General features: G+C 47.0%; 1 protein-coding gene across 1 annotated transcript in view; it reads right to left on the bottom strand.

Annotated features, from left to right (window-relative positions):
- Positions 1–24,100, bottom strand: part of FBXO41 (F-box protein 41) — a 68,153-nt gene that overhangs the window by 5,323 nt on the left and 38,730 nt on the right. The window contains exons 3-10 of the mRNA XM_033161028.1: positions 24,003–24,082; positions 23,049–23,407; positions 20,800–21,035; positions 19,671–19,786; positions 16,607–16,759; positions 5,550–5,645; positions 2,716–2,834; positions 1,098–1,256 (exon numbers count right to left, since the gene is read on the bottom strand). Of these exons, the coding sequence (XP_033016919.1) occupies positions 1,098–1,256; positions 2,716–2,834; positions 5,550–5,645; positions 16,607–16,759; positions 19,671–19,786; positions 20,800–21,035; positions 23,049–23,407; positions 24,003–24,082 (1,318 nt within the window). The remainder of the gene's footprint in view (positions 1–1,097; positions 1,257–2,715; positions 2,835–5,549; positions 5,646–16,606; positions 16,760–19,670; positions 19,787–20,799; positions 21,036–23,048; positions 23,408–24,002; positions 24,083–24,100) is intronic.

The following is a 24,100-nucleotide window of genomic DNA, read 5'->3' as shown; positions in this document are numbered from 1 at the left end:
TTAAGAGAGACACAAGTCTTCCTTGCAGTAGTAGAGGAATTTCTGGGAAACCAGCCAACATCGGCCTGCAGTCTTCAAGGTTTAGATAACGGTACACTGTCTGGAAATATAACAATGCACCTTAGAGAAGTCTTTATTTCTCTTTTTAATTTTTTTTTTTAATTTTTTTGACAAAGTAATAATCATAAATAAATAAGAATAAAAATGTGCACCCCACCACCGAAACCATTCCATTGTAATTATCCAACCTCCCAAAATTTCAACACCTCTTGCGATGGTTTGACCCCTTTCCGTTTTAACAGCACAGATTTAACAAACACCCTCCATATCTCCTCAACATCAATTCTCCTGCATATTCACCCTCTTACCTTAATGGCACGTGTTAATTTATAATTAATGGCTATATCCCACACCTCTTTATACCATTCTTCCATTTTATATTCTGCTTGCCCCTTCCACTTCCTAACTACAATAATCCGTGCAGCTGTCAATAAATTTGAGAGCAAGACCTTCATAGCCTGTGAACTTTCCACCCCATCGTAAATTGATAATAATGCTACCTCTGGACTTTCCGTCAGCTTTAACCCAGTGATTTCTGTTATCTCCTTAAACACCCTTTGCCAAAAAAATGTAAATATTTACACCCCCACCACATCTGAACATAATTCCCTGTTTCCTGGCATCCCCCCCCCAAAAAAAAGTTGGGAGGAAGCCATGACAGTTAAGCCCCTATAAAACTGATATGTCCTCATGGTAGAGACGGTTCTTCTGAATCTCTTCCAGCCACCCGAAGAAACACAGAAGAACCTTTGCTGCCCCAACGATTACCGGCCAGTTGGGTTTCCAAGGATCTAATCACTGAGCCCCAACATATGAAGGTCTTGCAGGATCAGGCCCCTCTGGTCCAGCATCCTCTTCTCACCATGGCCAACTGGGTCAGAACCTTCCAGACGTCCCATCCCATCTTTCGTTGGCTGTCTCCCCCGCTTCCTAGGTTCCATCCTAGGTCCAGGAACGTGGCAGGAACCCTCCTGCAGCCCACCTGGCCCATGACTTCATGTTGTTTTTATTTGGGGGGTGAGGGGGTTCCCACTCACTGTTGAAATGCAGCAAGGCTTTGGGCGTGACCGGGGTGGATGTCAAGACCAGCATCTCCAGCCCCTTCAGGCCTTCCCGACACACCTCGGCCGCCACTTCCTGGTTCACCTCTGTCACGTGGTCCAGCTCCAACACTTGCAGGCGCATGCAGTTCCGGGCTGAGGAGAAAGACAGGCGTTTGGGGATCAGACAGGATTTGAATGACCGCCATATTCTATATATTAAATAGATAGATAGATAGATAGATAGATAGATAGTTACAGGTGATTGATGATAGAGATGGATAGATAGATAGACGGATAGATAGATAGATGGATAGATAGATATACAATGGGCGCTCAGGTTGCGAACGTGATCTGTGTGGGAGGCACGTTCGAAACCCGCAGCACATCTGCGTACGCGCGGGACGTGATTGGTGCTTTTGTGCATGCGCAAAGCGCAATTTAGCAGTTATGCGCATGCACGAGCGCCGAAACCCGGAAGCAACCTGAAAAAACATAACCCTCAGCGTTCGGAACCCGAGGTATGACTATAGATGATATAGATAGATGATAGATAGATAGATAGATAGATAGAGATTAGATAGATAGATAGATAGATAGATAGATAGATGATAGATAGATAGATAGGTGATAGATAGATAGATATAGACAGATGATAGATGGACAGACAGACGGACAGATGGACGGACAGACAGACAGACAGACATAAAGGTAAAGGACCCCTGGATGTTTAAGTCCAGTCAAAGGTGACTATGGGGTAGCGGCGCTCATCTTGCTTTCAGGCCTAGGGTGTCGGGGTTTGTCCACAGACAGCTTTCCGGGTCACATGGCCAGCATGACTAAACCGCTTCTGGCGCAACGGGACACCGTGACGGGAACCAGAGCGCATGGAAACGCCGTTTACCTTCCCGCCACAGCAGTACCTATTTATCTACTTGCACTGGCATGCTTTCGAACTGCTAGGTTGGCAGGAGCTGGGACAGAGCAACGGGAGCTCACCCTGTTGCAGGGATTTCAACAGCCAATCTTCTGATCAGCAAGCCCAAGAGGCTCAGTGGTTTAGACCACAGCGCCACCCGTGTCTCAAAGTGGCTGAAACCATAAACTCGCCCATCAAAGCATCTATTTAAAGCATGCAAAATTTAATGTCCTCATGCAAACACATCATTTAATGGGTTTTTTTTTAAAAAAAAAATCTGATACATTTCAACACAAGAAAAAGAAAACAGTTATTGACAAACTCCCCTTCCTCTCAATCCATGGTTCCTTTTACCTTCCACTTCCTCTCACGTTTTCTTAGTTTCCCCAATCTTTCCCTGTTCCTCCCGTTAACTCTCATTCTAACTTACACAGCTGAAAATACAGTATGAGCATCCAGTTAGGCTAATTGTCCGCTTATAGTAATTTTTCATATAATCAATAAATAATATCCAGTCCTCCTTATATCATTTTGGCTTCTTATTCTGGTGGTCATGCCTGAAAGAAAGCAAACACACCCTCTTGGCATCACCACCGCCATGACATTCCCAGAATGCACAGCGTTTGCTGTTCTGCCCCCGGCTTTCTGCCCCCTTGCAGCCCATTTCACAGATGGAGAGCCTGAGGCTAGATTTACCTAAGGAAGCCAATCCTTGCACTCCGCAACCTGCTCCGCCGACGCCCAGCGCCCTCAAATGTGGCCAACACCGTCCAATCATCTGCAAGCAGCGGTTGCTGAAGCGGGTTGGTTGCTGGCTGGAAGGGAATTTTTTTATTTTTGGGGAGGGGAGAAGAAGAAGAAGAAGAAGAAGAAGAAGAAGAAGAAGAAGAAGAAGAAGAAGAAGAAAATGCAGACGAGAAGCTGATCAAAGCATTCCAATTTGCATAATGTCGTTAACAGGCACAAATTAGGAGAAGAATGTGTCATCTGCCTTGTCTTATGGGAGTTCTGTGCAGTGAAAATAGATGTAATTTAGCTTCAGTTGTTTCCCACACACCCCTGAGTAACAAGCAAAGAGAGGAGGCATTTTTAGAAACCTGTTTTATCGCACGTCGGGGGGAGAGAACGAAAGGCAGTGGATGCAAATTCATATCTCAGCTTGTGCTGGATTTTTCCTTTGCATAACAATAAAAATAAATCCCAATCTTGGGACTCTCTTCTCTCTTTTTGTCACATATCATTCCGTTGCTGCCTCTCCGTTCTTTACCCTCGTGGAACCGCGGAGCTGTAAGGGATCCCAGGGGCCATCTAGTCCAGCCCCCTGCAAAGCAGGAATCGCAACTAAAACACAACAGTGACAACCAGGAGCAGCTTTGTTTGTCCTAAATCCCATTCAAGATCTCTAAGCAATTTCGCAGTGGAAACATCAGCAATAAAAACAACAACAACTCCATGCGTCAAAACCATTCCATCCGCACTAGCAATTAAGGACAACTGCACATTAAAAATACCGCATTTTCCGTCTATAAGACGCCCCCTATTTTGGGGGACTCAGATTTAAGAAAATGGGGGGAGATGTATGCTTGTATAAGACACCCCCTAATTTTTGACATTATTTTTCAAGGGAAAAAACCTAGTCTTAAACACAGAAAAATGCAGTACATTTGGATACAGATCTCCACTTTAAAGGCTTGTTGGCAAAGGAGGGTCTTCAACGGGTGTTAAAAAGGTGATGTAGAGCTTGTCAACCCCCCCCCCAGAAAAACCAATTCTTTGGGGCTAAATTGGAACAAACAGCAGTCCACAGAACACCTGATTGCCTTCTGCTCTGATAAAGCACCAAACTTTGGGTTTCCCAGGGGGGAAGTGGCACAGACCCTCCTACACCGGAGGGGGGGAAACTGGGACACGCCCTGGAAAGAGACCACGCCCCCTCTCACTCATGCCTTGCCCCCTCTGGGCTCCCTCGCACTTTCGCCCACTGCCACAGCAGTGGCTGCAGCTGCCATGGCCTCTGTCTCCAACTCCGACCCTGCCACATCCCCATAAGTACTTCCGGAAGCCAGCGCAGCTTCTAGTGGCGATGTGCAGGGACAAATTTGACTTCCATTTTTTTTGCTCCTGCACTGTGGTTCCCAGCTCCTGGTAAGGAGGGGCATTTCTTGCCTCTGGCAGTGGAGGTACCAAATTAATTCTCACCCTTGCGGCAAAATATATCTATTTTACTTATTTATAGAAGGCCTGTGGTCTCTATTGTTGCCCTACATCATGGGTCGGCAAACTAAGACCCACGGGCCGGATCAGGCCCAATTGCCTTCTGGATCCAGCCCGCGGACGGTCCGGGAATCGCTGCGTGGATCGCCAGCACGCACATTCTTTCCCTCTCCCTCCCTCTCCCTCCCATGGCGGTGACGGACGCCTCCTCCCTCCCTCCTCCTGGCTTCTCCCTGCCCTGCCTAGAGGGGGAAGAGAGGCAACTCGAACGAGAATAATAAAACAGAGCAACACAAGACCAAACAATGTAATATGAACTCTAAAGAGCCATATATAGAGACTATTTACACGCATTATATTTTGTCATATTATCAGGATGTATTTCCCTTTGAATCCTTATATTGAACATTGGCATCACTAGAGGAGGAAGGGGGCTGGGCCTTGTTGGTGCCAGCAGCAGCAGCAGCGCTTGAGCAGCCGCCATTTTAAGCAGCCCCTCTCTGGAGCCCTTTCGCACGCTGCTCATCGTCTCTCCACCGCCGCTGCCAGCCCCTACCTCTTGCAAGACACAGGTAAGCTGCCACCGGAGCTCTTGCATCATTTTTTCCTTCCAAAATATAGTCCGCTGCGCCGCGCCCCCCCCAGGTCTGAGGGACAGTGGGCCGGCCCCCTGCTGAAAAAGTTTGCTGACCCCTGCCCTACATGGTCCCGTCTGTGAATGGAAAAGATCTTAGGGGCGGGCGATTCTGAGCTGCAAACCGGTGGGAGGAGAAGTGGCCGCAGCCTACTCAGCCTGACTTTTGCTTAAAATAAATAAACCACAGAGCCCTGCAACTAAGCACGCCATTGCGAGACCTGAAAACAAATTTCTCTGCTGCATCTAGGGACTCAGCTACATTGGTGAAGAAACAGCGATTTGAATGCGCTATAAACACGCAACACCAGATGGCGCCAGAGAGCAGGAAATTTTAAAACACAATTTTCCATAGAGATTTCCCCCCCTTTTGTTATAATCTAATTTCTGGCTTATTTATAGTGGTTTCCCCCCCTGTGTCTATATCCATCCCAGTTGCACCCTGAGAGGTGTTCTTGAAAAGCTTCACATCAGCCACGGTGGGGTGTGTGTGTGAGAGTGTGACTGCTGCCGCAGTGCTGGGAAGAGCAGGGCTTAACCCTCTCTGCACACACGATTTCTCCAATGAAAATTGCCCTGCTGGTGTTGCTATTTCCCATGTGTGTGTGTGTGTGTGCATGGAGGAAAGAGAGGAAAATACTGGCAAAGGTGCCAGTGTAAATGCAAGATCCGGCATTCTTACCAAGGGTGCAGCGGCGCCACCTGTAGGGAGATGATGTCTCGGCAGCCTGCTCCCAGCGCCCAGATAACCTCATGGCCCACGGGATCAGTGGAACTCCTGCAACGAAGAAATGGGAAGGGGGAAAGAGGTGAACAACTCCATAGGAGCAGATGAGCGTCAAATTGCAGCTGATCCACCCTTTCCCACAACTCAGGTGTGCTTTAGATTTCTCCGAAATGTCATCCTTTGGCAGGTGAATTCTGCAACAGGGCGCTGATGAAAATAGAAGCATAGCCAAACGAAGAAGTACTGGAGAGCGTGGGTTGTGTTTCATGCGAATTAGCAGGAGGATGTTTTAGATTTAGGATTTAGCAGGGCGAGTGAAGATTATTGACTGATTGATTGATTGATTGATTGGGGTGGAGCGTCTCCACCCCCATCGTTCAGCCCGGAGACTGTGGTCCAGCTCCGAGGGCCTTCTGGCGGTTCCCTCCCTGCGAGAAGTGAGGTCGCAGGGAACCAGGCAGAGGGCCTTCTTGGTGGTGGCTGGGGAACCCTGGGGAACACTTTCCCATCAGATGTCAAGGAAATAAACAACTATCTGACTTTTAGAAGACATCAGAAGGGAGCCCTGTTTAGGGAAGTTTTTAATGTTTGATGTTTTCTCTTGTTTTTAATATTCTGTTGGGAGCCGCCCAGAGTGGCTGGGGAAATCCAGCCAGATGGGCGGGGTATAAATAATAAATTGTTGTTGTTGTTAAATAATAAATTGTTGTTGTTGTTAACTAGCCTGGAAGGAGTACGAAGTGTCCCCTGCCACAGGTACTGCCCTTAGCAGGTAATGCCATTATTATTATTATTATTATTATTATTATTATTATTATTATTATTATTATTATTATTATACAGCACCAATAATGACCATTGCCAGGACATGGAAATCATTGCAATTATTGAGCATGGTGCAATCCCACAGGTAGCATTATTGGGGAAAAACTGACATGGAAATTGAAGGTAGCAAGAAATATCATAACTTTACATAGTCTGGGGCGACTTTATGGATTATACACACAATGAAGCATATGCTAGAACAGTGCCTACAGCCTACAGCTCAGTTTGGCAAACAGGAAGCAGATTTCCCGTCCGCCCTCCATTCCTCCTGCTTTTGTATAAAACCCTGCAGACCAGAACTGCCGCCGATATGATACGCCTTTTCCTTTGTGGCCAACAGTCCAAGCAACACATGTTGCCATGTATTATTCCACGTTCGTTAAGATTGCGGTGGTTTTAGCATACAAACTTTAACAAAGTTCTGTTGGTGTATTCGGAGGCGACTCTCTGATTGGTTGGTTGTTGTTTTATTTTCCACTTAAGTTTTCGGTAGCTGTTATGTGTGGTTCAAAATTTAATTAAAAAACAAACCCAATTTCATGAGATTCATACACCACTTGATTGTTAAAAAAAAAACCCAAAACCGAAGCAGTAAAAAAAAAAAAAAGGATCTGGGCCCATACACCCTCTTTTCCAGGACGTGCCCACTTTTTCAGGGGTAAAATTTCAGTGGTGGAGGATTTTTTGAATTTACCAAAATGTCAACCAAGTGACTCCCTAGAAAAGACCCTGATGTTGGGAAAGATGGAGGGCAGAAGGAGAAGGGGACGACAGAGGATGAGATGGTTGGACAGCGTTCTCGAAGCTACTAACATGAGTTTGGCCAAACTGCGAGAGGCAGTGAAGGATAGGCGTGCCTGGCGTGCTCTGGTCCATGGGGTCACGAAGAGTCGGACACGACTGAACGACTGAACAACAACAACAAAAATGCAGGACTAGACAACCAAGTGACAAACATATACATAGTTTTGCACGATGCAGGAGACGACCAGGTCCTTGTTTTTGTTCATTTTGAAGGGACGTTGTAGCGTGCGCCTGGTCCCGCACCCCTTCCCTCCCACCCAAGGCGCTGGGAAATGTGGTCCTCTTTTTTGCTCTTCAAAATATGGCAACCCTGACCTGGGGTGAAGGTGCCATTTGGATTTCCGATCTGAATCATAGAATCCTAGAGTTGGAAGAGACCCCAAGGGCCATCCAGTCCAACCCCCTGCCAAGCAGGAAACACCACCAAAGCATTCCTGACAGATGGCTGCCAAGCCTCTGCTTAAAGACCTCCAAAGAAGGAGACTCCACCACACTCCTTGGTAGCAAATTCCACTGTCAAACAGCTCTCACTGTCAGGAAGTTCTTCCTAATGTTTAGGTGGAATCTTCTTTCTTGTAGTTTGAATCCATTGCTCCGTGTCCGCTTCTCTGGAGCAGCAGAAAACAACCTTTCTCCCTCCTCCATATGACAAAACGTCTCAGGCTTTCCCCCCTCTTTTGGGTGGAAGCCAAGCCGCCGGGGTGACAATTACCTGGTCCCACCGCTCTTGCCTTAAAGGTAAGCTTTGCTGTTTTCTAATTTGTGAATGACCTACTTCTACGCTTCGGATGAGCCTAAAAATAAGCAGAATCATATTATCTGGAACGCTCATGCATCTCCCAGGAAGCCGCCTGCCAAGGCGCCCGGACCGGCTTGGCATGCCGTTAATTAAAACACATGAGTCATAGGGGCAGGATGCTGAGCTGCCAAGCAAGAGGAGGAGGAGGAGGAGGAGGAGGAGCTGCCCAGGTGAGCCTGATCATGCCGGGTGGATGGGGATGAACGAGGGAAGAAGGGAAGGAAGGATGCGACAGGGATGAGAGAGAGAACCTGCAGACAGAGAAATAGCAAGAGCTGCCTTATGCCAATGGCCCCTCCAGTCCAGCGTCCTGCTCTTATAACGGCCAACCAGATGCCTCAATGGGAAGCCCCAAAGCAGAATTCGAACACAGGAGCAACTTCCCCTCTTGTGGTTTCCAGCAACTGGGATTCAGAAACCTCTGACTGTGAAGGGCAGAGGCATAGCTGTCAACTCCCCCCCCCTTTAAAGGGAAATTCCCTTATTCCCAATAGGATTCCTCGCAAGAAAAGGGAAAAATGGACAGCTATGGCCAGAGCATAGCCATAATACTAACAGCCACCAACAGCCCTGTCCTCCATGCATTTGTCAGATCCCCTTTTAAATGCATCCAAGCTACGTTTAAAAAGAAACCAGAAGCCTTTTTGCTGGGCATCCTAGGACAGGAAATCTCAAAATGTGATAGAACTGTGTTTATGTATGCCACAACAGCAGCTAGAATTCTGATAGCTAAAAACTGGAAGACAGAGGAATTACCAAAGATTGAAGAATGGCAGATGAAAATGATGGACTATATGGAACTTGCTGAGATGACCGGGAAGCTCCGTGACCAGAGGGACGACGCGGTGGGAGAAGAATGGAAGAAATTTAAATTGTATTTAAAAAAATTATAGTAAGATTGTAATGTAGATGTAACCTGGAAGATAAGTTAGACTGAAGATTTAGAATTATGTTAAGTGTTAAGGAATTTGGAGATAATGAATTAAGATAATAGTTTAAAAAATGAATAGGATTTTTTTTTTTTGTAAAATAAGGTTTATACAATGTAAAGAAATTACTAAAGATGTGAGACAATGAATGCAGGAAGGGCAGATGTGAGGTAGTCAATCCACAATGTTAAGGAAAGCAGCAGTTTAAATGAATAAGTTTTTGTTTTTTATTGTAGCTTGTCTGTAATAGTTGTATTGTAGTGTATTTGTTTGTTGTTTGTATTTTGTTGATGTTTTGAAAAAGTTAATAAATATATTTTTAAAAAATGCATCCAAGCTGGTTGCCATCACAGCTTAACTGTGGAAGTTGTTGTTCAGTCATTCAGTCGTGTCCGACTCTTCGTGACCCCATGGACCAGAGCACGCCAGTTTGGTCAGACTCATATTGGTAGCTTCGAGAACACTGTCCAACCATCTCCTCCTCTGTCGTCCCCTTCTCCTTGTGCCCTCCATCTTTCCCAACATCAGGGTCTTTTCCAGGGAGTCTTCTCTTCTCATGAGGTGGCCAAAGTACTGGAGCCTCAACTTCAGGATCTGTCCTTCCTGTGGAAGTTAGTACTTTCCTTTTCCTGACCTGAATCTTCCAGCATTCGCCTCCGCTGGGTGTCCATTGGCATTCTAGCGTTACGAGAGGGAGGAAAACGTTTTTTTTCCTATCCGCTTTATTTTTATCCTGCCAGCTCGTACGTGTGCCTTTTCTCTAAACTACACTGAGTAGCCTCGTACAGGCTGAGTAGCAGCAGTCTTGGCTCCTAGGGTGGTGGACTGGGGCTGCCTAGAAGGAAAAGTCGCAGCAAAAGCTGCTGTTCCTGGAGCAATAAAGTGGATGGCAAGAACCGACCGCTGATGGTTTTGCAGGAGTCGTTGCCAGCCGCTAAAGCCAGATCGGGTTCAACAGCGCTGTCTCAGCTGGGACGGATATGCATGGAGAAGCAGGCAGGGCAAATTGTCAGGCGAGTGCTTTTTCTGTGCCCATGCAATCTGCCGCAGAAAATCATCCAAATGAAGGAGAGGAGAAAGACCCCACGATTGTCTGCACGCCTGTCACTGTATGAGTCCACTTGCCTTGAATTTATTTCATGATTAAAATTTATTTCATGATTAAAGTCTGTTGTTGTTGTTCAGTCGCTCAGTCGTGTCCAACTCTTCATGACCCCATGGACCAGAGCACGCCAGGCACGCCTATCCTTCACTGCCTCCCGCAGTTTGGTCAGACTCATGTTGGTAGCTTTGAGAACACTGTCCAACCATCTCATCCTCTGTCGTCCCCTTCTCCTTGTGCCCTCCATCTTTCCCAACATCAGGGTCTTTTCCAGGGAGTCTTCTCTTCTCATGAGGTGGCCAAAGTACTGGAGCCTCAACTTCAGGATCTGTCCTTCTAGTGAGCATTCAGGGCTGATTTCTTTGAGAATGGATAGGTTTGATCTTCTTGCAGTCCATGGGACTCTCAAGAGTCTCCTCCAGCACCATAATTCAAAAGCATCAATTCTTCGGCGATCAGCCTTCTTCATGGTCCAGCTCTCACTTCCATACATTACTACTGGGAAAACCATAGCTTTAACTATACGGACCTTTGTCGGCAAGGTGATGTCTTTGCTTTTTAAGATGCTGTCTAGGTTTGTCATTGCTTTTCTCCCAAGAAGCAGGCGTCTTCTAATTTCGTGACTGCTGTCACCATCTGCAGTGATCATGGAACCCAAGAAAGTGAAATCTCTCACTGCCTCCATCTCCTCTCACTGTCTAGCCTCTTTTTAAAGCAAATTTGTTTCCCGGCATCCCCTGCCCCATTCACAAGAGACCTGTTGCAGCAGTTTTATTAGGCATGAAACTCAGCCAAGTCTGTGAAGAGCCAATAAAGGGTTAACTCCAGCTTTGAACGGTGCGATCTGCTGACAGGCATACTCCGTGACAGCTGCCATTCTGCATTTGTGAGCGCTCGGTCTTTCAGTGTGGCGGCACCTAAACTTTGGAACTCCCCGCCTATTGAGACCAGGCAGGCCCCTTCACTGTACTCTTTTTCTATGCAACCCTGCCAGACTGAGCAGGATTTAACCCTGTTCATTAGCTGCTGGAAACAGGGATGCACGGCCGACACAGGATTTAACCCCACCCTAGCAGCCTTCAGATGACGCCAGCTGGTGGGTGGCTGGGTGGGTGAAATGGGCACACACAGCAGATAGTCAACTCTATTTACCTCCCGCTAAGGGGCTGTGCTCATGCAGCCAGAGACTATGCCTGCATGGGAGCTCCCTTCGCTCATCCCTTTTCAGTCCGCCGCTGGTTCTGGGACACAGTGTTATACAGGAAATGCTGGGGAAGCACCCAGTCCTTCACTTGCCTGGCCTGCCTCTTCCTCCTCTTCTTCCAACACATCCTGTGCTCCTCTCTCCAGCTCTGAACTTGCCCCTGCCTCCGACTCTTGTCTCCCGGCCGCTTCATAGAATAACAGAATCACAGAATCTTAGAGTTGGAAGGGATCCCCAAGGGTCCTCTAGTCCAACCCCTTGCAAGGCAGGAATCTCACCTCAAGCATCCAGGACAGAGGGCCATCCAACCTCTGCTTAAAAACCTCCAAGGAAGGAGAGTCCACCACTTCTACTGTCAAACAGCTCTTACAGACAGAAAGTTTTTCCATACGTCTAGTCGGAATCTCCTTTCTTGCAACTTGAAGCCACTGGTTTCGAATCCTGCTCTCCACGGCAGGAGAAAACAAGCTTGTTCCCTCTTCCATGTGACAGCCCGGGAGATATTTGAAGATGGCGATCCTATCTCCTCTCAGTCTCCTCTTCTCCAGGCTAAACATGCCCAGGTCCCTCATAAGGCGTGGTTTCCAGCCCCCCACAAATAATTGGCCCCTTCTCCTGAGTCAGACTCCAGTCCCCCCCCTTCCCTCAGGACACACTCGCCACTGTCTTGCCACCCACTGATAGTGTGGTTTGGGGGAAATGGTCTCGTGAGCCAACTGGGGCCCCCTGGCAGGTCACGATTGGCCTGCTGGCCAGATATTCCCCACCCCTGTCTTAGTGGAACGAAGAAGAAGAAGAAGAAGAAGAAGAAGAAGAAGAAGAAGAGTTTGGATTTGATACCCCGCTTTATCACAACCTGAAGGAGTCTCAAAGCGGCTAACATTCTCCTTTCCCTTCCTCCCCCACAACAAACACTCTGTGAGGTGAGTGGGGCTGAGAGTCTTCAGAGAAGTGTGACTAGCCCAAGGTCACCCACCAGCTGCACGTGGAGGAGCGGAGACGCAAACCCGGTTCACCGGATTACAAGTCTACCACTCTTAACCACTACACCACACTGGCTCTCAGAGCTTTCAGAGAACAGTCCTCTGTTTGAAGGTGTCCTCTGTGTGAGGGCACAGATCTGGCTCAAGAACATAAGGAGACCCTGCTGGATCAGGCCAATGGCCCATCTAGTCCAGCCTCCTGTTCTCACAGTGGCTGACCAGTTGCCCCAAGGGGAAGCCAACAAGCAGGACCCAAGGACAGAAGCCCTCTCCCATCCTGAGGTTTCCAGTAGCCAGTATTCAACAGGCATGGCCATGTGTGCCCCTTAGGCTAGGCTCCTGACCTCAGTGGCAGCAGCATCCCCTGCTCCATTACCAGTGGCAAAGTAAGAGAAGAAGAAGAAGAAGAAGAAGAAGAAGAAGAAGAGGAGGAGGAGGAGGAGGAGGAGGACTTTGGATTTGATATCCTGCTTTTCACTACCCAAAGGAGTCTCAAAGCGGCTAACATTCTCCTTTCCCTTCCTCCCCCACAACAAACACTGTGAGGTGAGTGGGGCTGAGAGACTTCAGAGAAGTGTGACTAAGCCAAGGTCACCCAGCAGCTCCATGTGGAGGAGAGGAGATACGAACCCAGCTCACCAGATTACGAGTCCACCGCTCTTAACCACTACACCACACTGGCTCTCAAACCCACTTGTTCAAAGGAACAGACATTTTTGCAGCTTAGAAAGAGACCGGGAAATGCACTGACAAATCAGGATGAAAGGAGGGTGGGCACTCCTTGTTCTACAACCCACTCTCCAAACCAATGACTTCTCAACAGCAACCTTTGCACAAGCTTTGTGCAAGGAAGCCAGGAGGAATGCTCAGTAAACAGAACATCCCTCTGGACTCGGCAGAACACGCACACCACACCTGCTTGATCTCTGTGGTGTTGTAATAATTTTAAGGTCTCAAATACAGAATAAAAATTCATAAATGCACACACATCTAAATACATGAGCCATGTGTCTGAAACAGTATGGGAGAGCAATCCTGGAGCCATTCTGACTCTCCCAGTGACCTCAAATATTCCTCTGCAGTCGGGGAGGCAAATGGGGAAAGCCTTCCCATTGTCTGTTTGCTTGCAAATCCTGTCTTGAGGGCATATTTGTGAATGACTAGGGTGAGCCTGTGACCTGGACTCAGGAACTAAAATATTAACCACCACAAAAAGAAGGGCCAGGCTGCCCAGGTAATGCAATCAGTGACCATTATCAGGTATCCTGGCAGACAGGATTTCTGCTGTACACTGCCTCCTTCTGTGATGTGTGTATGATGTTTTGGGGGGTGGTCTTGGGTTGCAGGGTGGGCAGTTTCAAAAGTCTACACATTATAAGGGCTTGCGCACCATTGTTCAGGATTCTCCTCCCTCCTGCGTGTGGGGAGGGCAGAGGCGTAGGAAGGTCAGGTGGTACCCGGTGTGGAAAATTTCTTGTCACCCCCCCCCCATTGATTCCCCCCCTGCAAAAATGGTTTTACGCCATTTCATATTTTCTTACAAAGGAATAATAATAATAATAATAATAATAATAATAATAATAAACTTTAATTTATATCCCGCCCTCCCCGGCTGAAGTCTGGCTCAGGGTGGCTAACATCAGATACATAACATAGTAGCAAGGTAAATTGGTACCTGGGGGCAAAAAAAAATGTCAACCCCCCCCCCCGAGGCGTAGGAAGATCAGGTTGTAGCCGGTAACATTGGTATAAAATCAAACAATATACCAATTTTATACCATTGGTATAACATTGGTATAAAATCAAACAATAATTAAATTACTTCCTAAAAACATCTCAAAATCAAATTAAAGTCTAATTAGGTGGCTTTCCACAGGGTTGGGGTTGGGAACAGTAAGTGCTCCACTGAACTGAAATTTCAGCCTTCCCGACATAGGAAAACAGCGAAGTGAACAGCTATTTTGGTGGAGGAGGGTCAAGATATTAACCGATATGCATGAAATTTCATATATAGCTATATAACCCCTAGTATAGTAAGATAAGACCTTTGGAGCAGGCATTTGTTTTTTTTGTTTTTAAGTTTTTTTTTTAAAATGAACCACCCTAGTAGGGCAGTAATTGTTCCTTGATAATTTGTCACCCTCTCCATTATGGAACATGGGGCGGTCCGCCCCTAGGCCCCCCCTTGCTACGCCCCTGGGTGAGGGGGGGACCCTGTTGCCACAGTTCCTTTAATAAAGATCCGGCTTACTAGCTGCTTTGCTTCTCAATATACCCTGCTTGGCCTCTGTTTTCTCCTCCCGATAGGGAACCCACTTAAGGACTCTGTACGGGCTCCGGAATACCCCATAAGGGAGCAGTTTTTCTTATGCCAGTGGGGACGCTGTGACCTTTTGCTCGCCGGGAGATGCTCAGAGATGCTCGCGCTCACAGAAGCGAGCCCACCCCAACCGCTTGTTTCGCAGAGAGCCACCCACAGTTCCTCTGCAGATCCCAGATGTGTTTTCCCTGCCAGCGCAGCCTCCTAATCTAAGACAATCTCACCAGCCCATTCAAGCCGGGCTAATTGCACGGTTTCTCCCAGACGTCCTGACACGGGGACAGTTGCACACTCCCCCGCCGGCACGCTAAGCCGCTTCGCCGTGGCAATCTCGCCGAGGATAAAGCCCAGCCGCGGTTCTTCTCGCCAAGCCTCCCTCCTTCCTGTTTGCCTGTCACACCCCCAGACTTGAAGCGAAGAAAAGGTTCCTTATTATTTCACACCTCCGCTGTCTTTCCGCTGCTCCTGGGCGGTCAGCGGTGTTCTCAGTGGGTCTTAGCTGTCGGCCTGGGATGGAGGGCAAAGGCCTCCATCTCCCCAATCGGCTAAGGGTGGCCCTTGCCTGTCTCCTGGCACAGGGGGGATATGGATACATTTTCGAATGAATGAACTATTGGAGCAAAGGGAGTCCTTTCGTTTCAGTTTCCGTTCATAGGGACACAGGAAGGTGCTTTATTCAGAATCAGGATGTGCCGAGTTTTCCTCAGCCCAGTCTGGATATGGGGAGTTCAAACACCAACAGTCTGCTGACTTAACGTCCTCAGAAAAAAGGTCAGTAAAACTGGCCACTGCCTCCTTTCCATTCATTCCATTTCCTATTTTGAAAATTATTTATTCCTTTTTTAAAACTTTGCTCCCTTTCACCCACCAAACCTCACAGCTGCATCTCCCTGAACCAGAGAAGCAATCATCTCTCCCAAAACAACAGCTCAACCAGACACACAGAAGATCTGCTGGCAAAACACACACGTCCTTCTCTTGATGCCAGGAAAACACTCCGTGCCTCTCCAGATGCTACTACAGGGCAGGACTATTTTTAAAAAATTGTATCTAAAAAGGTGCGACCCCCTAGCCCTACTAGGTTTTTCTTTCCAATTGTGTTTTTCTTCCAATTGCAGCACGGAATTCTGTGTCCAGGCGACAGCGTTTGATGCCAAGGCGGGGAAGGAAAAGAATCATTCTACAGCTTGCATAAATTACAGTAATTAAGTAATTTTGCATATGCCGATTGACGGGCTAGCCCGATTGTTGGCTGCAGGCCTCCCACCCAGCTTGCATAAACGGCGGTAATTAAGTGGCTTTGCATATATGCCGTTCCGACAGCGAGAAAAATCTTTGGCTGAAGACCTCCCACTCAGGAAGGTCTATGAGAATCTGCCTAGGGTCCAGTTTTGCTAACAGAAAACAAGGTTAGGTTCTGCTTCTTATTTATTTCATCAGATTTGTTGCGTTTTCTTTCTGTTTCTCTCCCTCCTCATTTCATCCCCACAACAGGCCTTTGAGGTAGGCTAGGGCTAGGCTGAGAGGGACATGGGTGGCGCTGTGGTCTAAACCACAGAGACTAGGGCTTGCCGATCAGAAGGTCGGAGGTTCGAATCCCCGCGACGGGGTGAGCTCCCGTTGCTCGGTCCCAGCTCCTCCCAACCTAGCAGTTCAAAAGCATGTCAAAGTGCAAGTAGACAAATAGGTACCGCTCCGGCGGGAAGGTAAACGGCGTTTCCGTGCGCTGCTCTGGTTCGCCAGAAGCGGCTTAGTCGTGGTGGCCATATTGCCCGGAAGCTGTACGCCGGCTCCCTCGGCCAATAAAGTGAGATGAGCGCCGCAACCCCAGAGTCATTCGTGACTGGACCTAATGGTCAGGGGTCCTGTTACCTTTACCTAGGCTGACAGGCAGCGATTGACCCAAGCTCACACCCGGAGAGCTTCATTCCTGGACAAGTTGGGACTTGAACACTGCTCTCTCCCAGGTCCTAGTCTGGTACTCTAACCACTGCACCACACTGCAACATTTATAAATTGGTTGAGAACCGCATCTGGTCCGCCTACCGGTAGGTGACGGCTTGGAGTGCTCGACAGTAGCAGCTGGCCAGCCAGAGGGAGCGGTCTGTCAAGATGTTGGGGCAGTGCGAAATCCGGAGAATCAAGAGGTTGCTTCCAGTGGCCTTCAACAGTGACTCCAGGCCGGCTTCGAGGCATCCCCTGCAAAAGAAAGGTCCAGATCATCAGAGCTGTAGAGTTGGAAGGGACCATGAGGGCCATCTAGCCCAACCCCCTGCAGTGTTGCCCAATGTGGGACTCGAACCCACGACCCTGAGATCAAGAGTCTCGTGCTCTACCATTGAGTTGTCCAAAAGGCGGAGGGGATTAAGGCAGCCGAGGCAGATCTTTGCACCACGAAACACAGGGCAGTTTTACCCGTCTTTAAATGCCGTGGCTTCCTTCAGAGAATCACTGAGTGAAACCAGACCTTGCCAGATCCTGGCCTGAACTACAGTTCCCAGGTTTCCCTGGAGCAGGGGAAGGATGGCTCTCCTCACCAGTTACTTACCAGTACTTAATAATGCATTAAATTTATTTATTCGGAGATCCCTTTATCCAAAGATCCCAGGGCGGCGTACAACATTTAGAATGTAATTTATTTGTTGAAGTCCCTACTAGAGAAGGTTGGCAAATTAAGTTGATGGAATATGTGGAAATTTACTGGGAAACTTAGAAACGATGGTTACAGGTCGGTAGCCGTGTTGGTCTGCCATAGTCGAAACAAAATAGAAAATTCTTTCCAGTAGCACCTTAGAGACCAACTGAGTTTGTTCTTGGTATGAGCTTTCGTGTGCATGCACACTTCTTCAGAAACGATGGGAAATGTTTATTGCATATATACAAGAGCAATGTAAGGAAGTCAATACATTAGCAGGATTTTTTTTAAATAAAAAAACCACGCTTGTAATGTTATGGATTATGCTTAAATAAGAGATAAAGATTCTTTGTTGGCATGCAAAAATGAAAATAATTCAAAGGAGCCAGGGGAGGGAAGGAATCTCAAAATGTGGACTCAATATTAAGAGTGTATATAGATGTTCTAATTGTTTTATTTTATTTTTTATTTTTCTTTAATGTAATGATCGTTTATTGTGAAAATTAATTTAAAAATTACAAAAAAAGAACATAATTTATTTACGGCACGTTGTACATTGAAATAAAACTATACGAAAATGATGTACCAGTGGCATTTGACTCCTACTAAGATGGCAAAAATGTATAGGGCAAGTTCAAATACCTGCTGGAAATGTAAAGAAATCAAGGTACCTTTTATCATATGCGGTGGACATGTAAAGAAATAGAAGCTTTCTGGGAGATGATATATAACGAAATGATTTTTTTTTTTGCTTAAAATAACTTTTGTTAAGAAACCAGAAGCTTTTTCATTAGGATTTACAGGTAGCGACATATCAAAGGAGCAGAAAAGACTTTTTAATGTAAGGAACAACAGGTGTTAGTAGCCCAGAGATGGAAAGAAGACAAGGTCCCTACCAGAGAAGAATGGCAAACTAAGCTGATGGACTATGCCGAAATGGCAAAACCGACTGGAAAACTCCGAAACCAAGTGGGTAAAAACTTTATAAAAGAATGGGAAAAGATTATAAGTTACTTAGGAGACCACTGTAAGCTGATGGAAACAAGACCAGGATTTTGACACACTTGTAGTGTAAAAATCACTATGGACAATATGGTTTGATATAAAAAATTGGAATATGGATGAATATGCAGTTGAAATGAGAGTCTCAAGATCCGGAGAATCTCTTTGTACACATATCGTTTTTTTACTAGTTTGTGTTTATTTCTGCCTTGTATTTGGAAAAAGCAATAAAAATGATTTCATAAAAAACAACACAATTTACTGGGCATAATAACAAAAACACAGAGCAGGATATCACACAGCATAATTCTAAACTAATCATAGTAACAGCCCCCCCCCCAAAAAATTAACAGGTTGTTTATGGCTGAAGGCCTGGGTAAATGGGAATGTTTTCTCCTGGCGCCTAAAGACGTGTAAGGATGGTGCCAGGCGAGTCTCTCCGGGGAGAGCATTCTGCAAATGGGGAGCCACCACAGAAAAGGCCCTTTCTCATGTTACCACCCTACGAACCTCTCTGGGAGAGGGGGCATAGAGAAGGGCCTTAAGGAGAGGCGGTCCTTAAGGTCCTGAGAAATGTAAGGCTTTAGAGGTCAAGTTCTGAATTGAGCCCAGTCTCCTCTTTTCCAGGCTAAACTTACCCAGCTCCTTCAACCATTCCTCATAAGGCCTGGTTTCCAGACCCCTGATCATCTCGGTCACCCTCCTCTGCACACCTTCCAGATAGTCAACATCCTTCTGAAACTGTGGTGCCCAGAATGGGATATGGCATTCCAGGTGTGGTCTGGCCAAGGCACAATAGAGTGGGACTATTCCTTCTCTTTTGATGCTTTTGAATTATGGTGCTGGAGGAGACTCTTGAGAGTCCCACGGACTGCAAGAAGATCAAACCTATCCATTCTGAAGGAAATCAGCCTTGAGTGCTCACTGGAAGGACAGATCCTGAAGCTGAGGCTCCAAGTCTTTGGCCACCTCATGAGAAGGGAAGACTGCCTGGAAAAGACCATGATGTTGGGAAAGATGGAGGGCACAAGGAGAAGGGGACGACAGAGGAGGAGATGGTTGGACAGTGTTCTCGAAGCTACCAACATGAGTCTGACCAAACTGCGGGAGGCAGTGGAAGACAGGAGTGCCTGGCGTGCTCTGGTCCATGGGGTCACGAAGAGTCGGACACAACTAAACGACTAAACAATTCCTTCTCTTGACCAGGGCACTACACTTCTGTTGATGCAGACTAGAATAGCCTTTTTTTGTTGCTGCCTCACACTGTGGACACATGCTAAGCCTGATATTTGAAGATGGCTCTCATATCTCCTCTCAGTCTCCTCCTCTTTTCCAGGCTAAACATACCCAGCCCCCTCGACCGTTCCTCATCAGGCTTGGTTTCCAGACCCTTGAACATATTGCTTGCCCACCTCTGCACACCTTCCGGCTTGTCAGTCTCTTTGACCGGCTTGCCAAGAGGGTCTGACTCACCGTGTGCTTTTCATGTAGTCCTCCTTGGTCTCCTTCTTCCCCCTCTGCCGGGGCTTGAGATTCTGGAGGGTGAGGGAGTGTGTTTGGGTGCACCACTGGGACAGCATGACCAGGAACTGTGGAAAGACAAGGGACATTAAATGCCAAGCAAGCGCCACTCATCCGCATCCTGCCAGGCACTGACATTCTGCTTATCTCCCATTTGGATACAGGCGTAACTTCAAGATCCTATAACCTCTGGTTAAAATTGGATCAGAACCAGGATACACATATGAGGAAATGGCCGCAATATTTGGATCATAGAGTCCAATTAAAAAAAACAAAAACAAAAAAGGCATGCTACTAGCCTAAAGATGGAAAGAAGATAAAATCCCACCCAGAGAGGAATGGCAAATTAAGTCATAGAATCATAGAATCATAGAATCCTAGAGTTGGAAGAGACCCCAAGGGCCATTCAGTCCAACCCCCTGCCAAGCAGGAAACACCATCAAAGCATTCCTGACAGATGGCTGTCAAGCCTCCGCTTCAAGACCTCCAAAGAAGGAGACTCCACCACACTCCTTGGCAGCAAATTCCACTGTCCAACAGCTCTTACTGTCAGGAAGTTCTTCCTAATGTTTAGGTGGAATCTTCTTTCTTGTAGTTTGAATCCATTGCTCCGTGTCCGCTTCTCTGGAGCAGCAGAAAACAACCTTTAGAATATTAGAATATGCCGAAAGTCATTAGAATATGCCGAAATGGCAAAACTGACCAGAAAGCTCGGGAACCAAGAAGACAATAACTTCCAAGAAAGAATGGGGAAAGTTTATAATCTACCTTAGGAGACCACCTAAGCAGATGAAAACATTAGCAGGATTTTAACAACATTTGTAATGTAACTAATATGATGGACAATATGGAAAGATACAAAATATGGATTGTGCAATAATAAGCAGTTGAAAATGTTGACAATAGGACCCATAGAGGGGAAGGAGGGAAGTCGAGGGATTCAGAGAAATCTGTAAATATGGGTATGTATTTGGTATTGTTACAACTTTTTGCATGTAAAATAAAATAAAAATTATTTTTTTTAAAAAAAACAACAACACACAAAAAACAAAAGCCAGTAAGTCTCGAGACTTTGGCTTACCTTAGACGACACCCTGGCGTTCTCCAGGAGCACCCGGGTCCACACGGCAGGGTGCCGTGCCACAAATTTCCAGTCCTTGCAGACCTCGGCTGCCCTCAGCAGCGTCTTGGTGTCAAGGTACGTGAAGATGCAGAAGAGAGCAGCTCTCATCTTGAGGATTTCGGGGCTGATGACCTCGTTTGAGCGAGCCGGGCTTCCTCTCTCTGGCCGGACTGCCTTCCCTCCTTCAGACCTGGCTGTGACATAAGAGATCCATAAAGTTGTCTTGGCACATTAAAAAGGTAAAGGGACCCCTGACCATTAGGTCCAGTCGTGTCCGACTCTGGGGTTGCGGCGCTCATCTCGCTTTACTGGCCGAGGGAGCCGGCGTACAGCTTCCGGGTCATGTGGCCAGCATGACTAAGCCGCTTCTGGCGAACCAGAGCAGCGCACAGAAATGCCGTTTACCTTCCCGCCGGAGCGGTACCTATTTATCTACTTGCACTTTGACGTGCTTTCGAACTGCTAGGTTGGCAGGAGCTGGGACCAAGCAACGGGAGCTCACCCCGTCACGGGGATTTGAACCGCCGACCTTATGATCGGCAAGCCCTAGACTCAGTGGTTTAACCCGCAGCACCACCCACGTGTCATTTTGTTTTCATTTTCCATTTCCTTTCACTTTTTAATTTGTAGGTACAGTGGTACCTCGGTTTCCAAACGTAATCCGTTCCGGAAGACCATTCGACTTCTGAAATGTTAAAAAGCCAAGCGGCCTTCCAATTCAATAGAGAAAATTGTGAAAAACAACAGATACACACAGCAGAAGCCGTTTGACTTTTGAGGCGCATTCGAAAATGGAAGCATTTACTTCTGGGTTTTCGGCGTTCAAAAGCCGAAAGGTTCGGCAACGGAGACGTCCGAAAACCGAAGTACCTTTGTATACTGCTTTTGTATATTGCGATACACAAGGCACTTTGCGGCAACAACATATACAACAAAGGACACACTTCTTACAACAATCTGATCCAATACAGGAAGTCATTATCAAACATCACTTTAAAATGAATGACTTATATCAAATAAAGCAATATTCAACAATCTATTGGAATATAATAGTACAGAATAAAATTAACGCTCTAAACATCAGTGAGTCTTAAGGAGTGAGACTTAATTTTTGCAAGTTTCTTCAGCGAGGGGTTTTAAAAATATGTTTCTGGGCATCAGGAATTCAACTCTGCTCTATCGAGGCAGATGGATGCCAACAGCAGCAGAATTTCTAGGCCCGCGGACTTCACTTTTGGGGGTTCCCAATGGCCACTGTTGCTCTGACCCAATAGAACAGTGGTGGTGAACCTTTTGGAGATCGAGTGCCCAAACTGCAACCCAAAACCAACTAATTTATCACAAAGTGCGAACACGGCAATTTAATATGGGATAATAGTTAATATACTGTAATAAAATGAGCTTTTGGGGCAGGGCTGCCCTGAGTTGTTGAGCTTTCCTTGGGGGATTGCCAAGACTAGCAGAGCTTTTTGAGGGGCTTGGATCACAGGTGGGTTTTTTTTGGGGGGGGGGAAGAGAAAAATACTCACATGCATTATAAACACTTCCTCTGGTGCGCGGAGCAGAAACAACACATAGTCTCAAGGATCACAGGCAGCAACCAATCAACGAAAACCCTTGACAAACCCACCAATCACACAAACTGCAACCTGCTGGATGCAAAAACCCCCCACCAATCGCTGGGGGTGGGGAGGCAGGAATACAGCCACTTTGCAGTGATAAACTGCCTCTAAGCCAGTGTTTTTCAACCTTTTTTGGGCAAAGGCACACTTGTTTCATGAAAAAAATCACGAGGCACACCACCATTAGAAAATGTTAAAAAAATTTAACTCTGTGCCTATATTGACTATATATAAAGTAATTCTCTTGAATTTTTCAATTTTTCCCACGGCACACCAGGCAACATCTCGCGGCACACTAGTGTGCCGCGGAACAGTGGTTGAAAAACACTGCTCTAAGCTGCTGCTGGTGGGGAGAGAGCTGTTTACTCATGAGGTGGCGTGGGGGGGAAGCGGCTTCCCAATTTGAAAACCCCAAACAAAGGCACTGCTGGTGTGATGGCGTGTGCCAACAGAGAGGGCTCTGCGTGCCCACTCTGGCACTCGTGCCATAGGTTCGCCACCACTGCAATAGAAGCTGCCTTAAACCTCGTGATAAATATGTTTTATGGAAGAAAACCCACCACGCCCCGAGGAGAGGAGACTCACCTTGCAGCCTCGAGCTATTTCTGGACCTGGAGAAATTCTCCTGCTGAGCCTCTGCCGCGGGCTCGGTCTCCCACATCTCAGCCTCCGACTCGGTGGTCCTGGAGCCCACGTCGGAGATGTCTCCTTCCTCGCCCTCGGTGCTGTTTCGGTAAGGACGGCGGTGCCAGTTCTGGATGGCCTGCCTGCGGAGACCCGAAGCCCTCACTCCACCAGGCTTGTCGAAAGCACTGTCCGAACCTCGGTTCTGCCCGCCCTGGTAGGACTCCCCGTCGGCGTTCTCATCCCCCTGGTACAGCTCAGGGCTATCGCTGTCATAGCAGCCGGAGCTCTGGGAGACGGCTTTGGCACGGCTAGAGGCTCTGGAAGCACAGGAGGGAAACGCTAGCAGGAAGGGGCACCCAAAGGCCATCCAGACCAGCCCTTTGCCTGTCCCATTTCTGTTCTGGGCCAGTTGACGGGTATGTAATACCTATTTTGTATTTCAGTTACAGGTAGGTAGCCGTGTTGGTCTGCCATAGTCAAAACAAAATAAAATAAAAAATTCCTTCCAGTAGCACCTTAGAGACCAACTAAGTTTGTTCTTGGTATGAGCTTTCGTGCACACAAACTTAGTTGGTCTCTAAGGTGCTACTGGAAGGAATTATTTTATTTTATTTTGTATTTGTAAGAACTACACTTTGGAACTCCCTGCCTATTGATATCAGGCAGGCAGCACCACGTCACTTTTCCTGGTGCCTGCAAAAAAAACGCTCCCTTTTAGGCAAGGCTACCCAGACAATTTGAAAGTTGATGCGAGTTTTTATCTGTTTTTGGCCTGTTTTTATTTCCACTTAAATTATCGTTCTCATTTTTTCCCTCAGTTAATCTTATTATTTTATCGTTTTTGAGAATGGTTGTTTGTTTTCCCAGTCAAGCCGTGTCTAAATTTTATGAAACAAACCAACAATTCCTCACCCGGTGCTGGAAGATGATCTTTGGTTGGAAACCGCATACGAACTGTGTGCTGTTGCTCCGGGAACCGAGTGCCTATCTCTCTGCGGAGACAAGAAACT

The sequence above is a fragment of the Lacerta agilis genome, chromosome 9 (genome assembly GCF_009819535.1).
Source record: "Lacerta agilis isolate rLacAgi1 chromosome 9, rLacAgi1.pri, whole genome shotgun sequence".
Taxonomy (NCBI): Eukaryota; Metazoa; Chordata; class Lepidosauria; order Squamata; family Lacertidae; genus Lacerta; species Lacerta agilis.
The sequence above is the reverse complement of the archived record's forward strand: the minus strand, read 5'-3'. Positions and strand labels throughout refer to the sequence as shown.